This window comes from Medicago sativa, chromosome 6, assembly GCF_051527215.1.
Source record: "Medicago sativa cultivar Bolivia chromosome 6, Bolivia_mono, whole genome shotgun sequence".
Lineage (NCBI taxonomy): Eukaryota > Viridiplantae > Streptophyta > Magnoliopsida > Fabales > Fabaceae > Medicago > Medicago sativa.
In genome coordinates, this window is record NC_140754.1 from 53546185 (window position 1) to 53552772 (window position 6588).

Here is a 6588-nt window from a genome sequence, read left to right on the forward strand (position 1 = left end):
CTCATTTTGGCTCTTAATAGCGCTTCTCAAGCGCTAAGAAAGCCCCTGCTATAAAAGGTCAGGAGCCTATAATAGCGCTTTCCAAACGCTATTAAATAGCAACACGTCAATAGCGCTTTCAGAAAAGCGCTAATATAGCCTTATTCTAGTGCTATTAAAGTAGTTTTTCTAACAGTTGTTTCTTAGCACTTTCTGAGAAGCGCTATCGTAGCCTTTCTACTCAAATAGGGGTTTCTTAGCGTTTTACTAAAAGCGCTAATAAAAGTTGCGTTTTTTTTTCTTTTTTAAATAAATTTGTAACCAAAAATGCTATAATTAAACGCTATAATAAGATACTGAAATATGAATATAGCAAATTACATTCATGATAATCTCATTACAAATTAATCATAAACTTAATTATGAATGTCATAATACTAGTCAATCCACAATTGCCAATAAAAAAAAAGGTCCTAAAAGCAGCCACAATTTTTTCGAAATTGAACAAGTGAAGATTTACAGTATCTTATTGTTAATGTTGTACGATATCTATATTCTACCAGTTCTAAGAGTACTGAAACTTGTGAAGAAAAAGTGGTTATATTCCCTATCCTAGGCTTCATACCTCAAAGAGATGTCTACTTCATTGCTAGCACGCCATATACAGTGTTTGATACATCCATCAGATGCTGCTCCATCTTTTCTTTCCATTTGAATATATCCATAAACCTCTCCTGCATGAAAAATAGTAAATCAATACACAAAGGCAGAAGAAGGAAAAAAATGGAATAAGTGGCATGTATACACAATCAGGATCACCTGAAACATTATCAATGAGTTGTTAACGTTCAATTCATACCCAATTACGTCGCGCTGCAGAAGCATCATGCACAATGTTCAATTCATTCCCAATTCGCAACAAAACAGCACAACTAAGCTGCAAAACATATCATTACCCAATGACCTTTCGGACAAGCCACTGATTCTGTGGCGTCAGCCATCTCTACACATCGTGTATGACAACACAAAAAGCCAGACGACTACAGATTTTTTCCTGACAAATTACAGTCAAAAGAGAATGAATACTGACAAGACATTCTGAAAAGAAAACGTGTTACATGAAAACAGGGAATGTGCAGTCAAAATGAGAAAATATTGAAGAGAAATGGTTAACCAATTTGTTAGAATTTCAAAAGAAATGAAAGAAAAAGTATAAGGAATAAAATATGAAAGTAAATCAATATTTCAGAAAAAAGGATTTTTTTTCTATTAAGTTATAACATTTCTTTTTTATTCTTGATGTAGAATGAAGATTTTTAATCTCCTCATGCACTCATTACAACGTCAATGTAAAGCTTGGAAGTTCAAGACTAAAATTGTGAGTTGTAAGACAAAGTTCACTATTAGATCAGTAACATTGCTTTTGAAGGTGCGCCACTTCCATTTGTTAGATCAAAAAAAAAAATTAATGTCAAAGAGGTTTTATTATACCATAAAGATCATTCATACATTGGGATAATAACTAGACCTGAGAATACATACTAGCAAAAGAAATGTAAAAAAGTGAACAGAAAGGTACACACTATATCAAATTGGCACCCATAACAAAGAAAAGAGAAACAACAAGCCAAACGATGTCAATTTGCCTTGCAACCATGTCATGTACCACATTGGATGAAAATATCATGAAACTAATGCAATGATTGAAAAATGAATATTGAATGAGTATAGGTAGTGACATACTATTTATGATGGCAAAAAGTAGATCATCATTTCTTACTCCAAGAGATTCCCTAACATGCTCACGAAGTACCCTCTTTGCTACACTATCTTCTACAACTTCCATAAGTTCCTTGCTATTTCCAAGATGTACAACATAAGTGTCAGGCATTTTAATTCTACAAAATCAGGCAAAAGCATACAGCTAGAAACACAACTTAAGTTACAGTCACACATAACACATAGGAGTAATATATTATTAAATGAATCTGGAAACATACCCTAAACTCTCCCTGGTCCTATTCTTCCAGTACTCTACAATTATATGTGAATCAATCATAGCACCTGCAACAAAAGGGAGGTGCTTGACATATGCCTCTTTGAAATAATGCCCTCGCATTTCATGAATCCACCATAAAACCTACGGAAGAACGAGGGTAACTTTTTCCTTTAAGACGGCATCCAGGCACTTTCCAGCTACATCAGTATTAAGAGCTGTATCTACAGCCTTTTCACCTTTTGCAGGCAGGACCTATCAGAAGCCAATCAGATGAAAAAAAAAGTTACACTTAGAAGTTCAATAACACATGGATATGAACTGCAGGTCTAGGCATTTCATACAGATTGGAATTATTATCCAACTCAATCAAACTGATTACACAGTTGCTTAACTAATATTTTTGTGGGTTCTACCATGCCACATGCGAACTATGCTTATCAAATGGATCTCACAAATTAGTGATCTAAGTTGATTGTACTTTAACCAACTATCAACTCCAATAGAGCAACGTCAAAAAGTTCATTAAGTGGATATCACAAATTAGAGAACTGAGTTGATTGTTGTCGAGTATGTCTCATATATAGACACAGAAGAGGGGCAAGGGACGGGGGAGCTGAGCTAGTGCAGCGTTGCAAATTCACTCAAGTAATATATACTGAACTACAGTTGCTCTGTAGTCGCAGAGGTAGGAACAAGCGGTGATCTGCGTAAACAAACGATCGTGTTTCATTGTCTTGCGATTTTCATTTTCTTTAATCTTCTGTTAATTTATAGGATCTAGTTCTGCTTAAATGAGCACAATCCATGATTGCTACACATGTGGACAAAATATCAACCATTTGAGTCAAATCCCTATTTATAGACACACTGAATCCCTATTCATAATTCCAAATATGGAAAAACATAACTACTCAAACCTCTTAAATTATTTCCACGCAGCATTAATTTAACACTAAAAAAAAATAAACCAAGTAAACAACAATAAGATCAAAACGAAAAGGCGAAGAAAAAAGAGAAATATACCTGAACTCCTCTGTCCAACATTTTACTCTCCAAACTATAAATAACCTGATCATGTTCAGCAGGATACTGATTGGTAATCCAAACAACATCAGAACCAACACCTCTCAACAAAAACGCCAATTCCATCAAAAGTAAAGGTCCACCAGAAAGAGATAGTTCGTGCGAAACCTTGAGAACTAGCTTCGATTTCATGAAATCCATGGGGCATGGACCAGATGGTGCATTTCCGACGGAAGAGGGGTGAATCTGATTCTGTTGTGCTTCGAAGGTCTTTGTGGTGTTGCATGAATCGGAATTGTTCGGTCTAAGCTACCAACTGATAAATTAACAACCTAAGATACCAGCTGCTAGTTCAAATACTAGTTAGTACTTTACAACCTCAATGTGTTGATGCTTGCTATTGTTTTCAACCAAAGCATTTCAAATTGATGAATGAAGTAAAGAAAACTACATTTCAACCAAAGCATTTCAAAACTTATTTGTTACATCGGATTTAAGAATTGCACTAACATTTTACTCTTAATAATGTAACCCAGTAAGAACTCATAATGAATCCACTAGTTTCCTCGCATAAATTGATGTAATTTTTATGTGTTCTTTTAAGCTTCTGATTACTGAGTTTTTTATTATGTCATATAATGGATTGGTTTATGGGTAGGATCATGTCCCAAAATTGGCCTAAGCTAATGTTAGGACCCGATTCGGGTCACATACAACCCAACCTAACCCGTCACTTTGTACACTCCTAATTCAAACATACTGCTACACTAAAAAAACCTTCACATACCTGAACTGAAAATCAAATCTAGAAATAATGTAATTAGGCAATGTGAAGAATGAGTTTGCATAAGCATATTATATTAACACAAAAATCTAAAAAATCAATACCAAAGATTGCGGCGAAGGCCGAAGAGTAGCGAAGAAGCGAAATGAACTAGTGAGGTCGATTCTTATGCGCTCATAGAGCGATTCTGATGCGAACGATTCAAGTTTAGATGAACCAGTGAAAGCAATTAGGGATTCAGTGATGAACGATTCCAATTAGGGAAAAATGAAGCTACACACCAGTCTAAATTCCATACAGCTGCTGCACTAAAAAGAAAATTGGAAAATTACTTCTCCCGCTGACCTTTTCACAGACAGGGACACCAAAACAGCAGTAAAATAAGTGAAAATTGGAAAATTGGAATGAACTCAAAACCCTAAGTTATGTAATTCATGCATAATAAAGAGAGAGAAGATCAAGAGAATGAAGATCTAACCAGAGAAGAAAGAGAGAAAGTGTTTTTCGACTTCGATTTCGACTTCGATTTCGAGTGAGTGACTTCGACTTCGATTTCGAGTGAGTGAGTGAGTGACCGAAGCAAGGAAGTGGTTTTCAGTTTTGGGAGAAGGAAAGTGACTTCTGACTTTGACCGAAGCAAGGACGGTGGAAGATTTTCGAAGGACGGTGGAAGGACGGTGAGTTTTGGATGGTGAGTGAGTGAGTGAGTGAGTTTTGGATGTGTTTTGGACGGTGTCTTTTGGAAGGAGTGTTGTGTTTTCACACTTTTGTTGTGCGCGAAAATGAAAGAAGTATCCGCACTTTTTTAATTTTCATAAAACCCAAACATAGCGTTTGTGAAAACGCTATCTATACCCCTTTAACAATAGCGTTTTCTTAAAAGCGCTATTAGTGAGAACAAGAATAATAGCACTTATAGAAAAGCGCTATCTAACCCAATTTTTTACAAGGTTTTTTAGCGCTTTTTAAAGAGTGCTATAACAGGTCTATAATTTGCATTTTTAATAATTTATCCAGAAATGCTATTAAAATTGTGCTATTAAAAGCCAAAATTGTGGTAACGATTAAAATTCATCGTCGAAGATATTATTTATTTTTATTTTATCATTATTTAAAGTAGACGAAGTAACATAATATTATATTATTAATATTTATTTATTTTCAAAATTACGGGTCTTACACAATGCTAGACAAAATAACAATTTACTCTATGCATTTAGGTTTCTAACTGGTTTGAATGTAAACTTTTCTATGATTAAGTCTCAGATCTTGTTAATGGACCCTCTCCCTCCTATGAACAAAATTTTCTCTATGGTTTTACAACATGAAAGGCAAGGAAATTTTGCTCCTCCTAGTTAAGATTTAGTGTTAATCAACTATGTTGATTCCAGAAAGTATAAATGGAATAATTCTAGAAAATCTTATTCTCAAGGTTCAAGTTCCAAGAATGGTGTACGTGTTTGCACATTTTGTGGTAGGAGTAATCACACTGTGGAAACTTGGTGGAAGAAACATGGTGTTCCACCACATCTCCAGAAGAATTTCAACTCTTCTTCATCTGCTAATCATATTGCCAAGGAGGAAGTGAATTATGCAGAAAATCCTCCATCATGTGTTGATCATAAAGCTACTACTTCAACAATGACACATGAGCAATATGAAAAGTTAATGCCTTTACTTCAGAATTCATCTCTTAATCAAGGTTCAAACACTGCACATGCTTCTAATCAGGTTTCTTCTTCCATGTCTATTGGTCATTCACCATCTGAAAGGGTAGGTACTACTTTCATTTCTTCTTTAACTTGTCATAATATTACTCTAAGTTCATGGATCATAGATTCAGGAGCTAGTGATCACATATGTGGAAATCTAAAGTGGTTTCATTCTTACAATGAAATTACTCTCATTTACATAAAATTGCCTACAGGTCATTTTACAATAGGTAAACAATCTGGAACCATTAAATTTTCACCTAATTTTATCATTCATGATGTTCTTTATGTTCCTAAGTTTCATTTCAATCTTATTTTTGTGTCAAAATTGAGCAATTCTTTGAATTATACTGTGATTTTTAATGGTTTCCAGTGTTTGATTCAGGAAAGGAAATCTCAGAGGATGATTGGTTCTGGTGATAGAAAGTGCCTTGTGGCATTTTAGATTAGGTCACCTTTCATTTTCTAGAATGCAGTCCTTAAAATCTTTGTTTCCTTTTGTTCATGTAGATTCTAAAGCAACTTGTGATGTATGTCACTTTGCAAAGCATAGAAAGTTACCTTTTTTTTCTCAGAGTTGTAATAAAGCTGAAATGCCTTTTGATCTAATACATTTTGACATTTGGTGCCCTATTTCAATTTCTTCTATTCATAAGCATTCATATTTTTTAACTGCAATTGATGATTTCAGTAGATATACTTGGATAACTTTAATGAAATCTAAAAGTGAGACAAGACAACATGTCATTAATTTTATAACTTTGATTGAAAATCAACATGACTGTCATGTCAAAATTGTTAGAAGTGATAATGGACATGAGTTCATGATTCCTCAATTTTATGCATCAAAAGGGATTTTGTATCAAACCAGTTGTGTTGAAACACCTCAGCAAAATGCAAGGGTGGAAAGAAAACATCAACATATTTTGAATATCACAAGAGCATTACTATTTCAATCAAATTTACCTAAACCTTTTTGGTCATATGCTACTACTCATGTTGTTTTTATCATGAATAGAGTACCTAGTCCCATTTTAAACAACCAATCCCCTTATTTCTTATTACATAAGAAAAGATTTGATTTGCATCAA

The 6588-nt window shown here is 34.3% G+C and overlaps 1 protein-coding gene and 1 long non-coding RNA gene across 2 annotated transcripts; both read right to left on the reverse strand.

Moving 5' to 3' along the window:
• Positions 1–333: 333 nt before the first annotated feature.
• On the reverse strand, positions 334–1789 carry LOC146915659 (uncharacterized). Its single transcript, XR_015013390.1, has 2 exons — positions 1723–1789; positions 334–1033 (listed from the first exon to the last, which is right to left on the reverse strand). It is a non-coding gene; the product is annotated as an uncharacterized LOC146915659 (long non-coding RNA).
• Positions 1790–1985: 196 nt separating this feature from the next.
• LOC146915660 (uncharacterized) lies at positions 1986–3301 on the reverse strand. The gene is made up of 2 exons (XM_085716508.1): positions 3002–3301; positions 1986–2230 (listed from the first exon to the last, which is right to left on the reverse strand). Exons 1-2 carry the CDS (start codon positions 3200–3202, stop codon positions 2120–2122), a joined length of 312 nt encoding a protein of 103 aa, XP_085572634.1. The 5' UTR covers positions 3203–3301; the 3' UTR covers positions 1986–2119.
• Positions 3302–6588: the final 3287 nt, after the last annotated feature.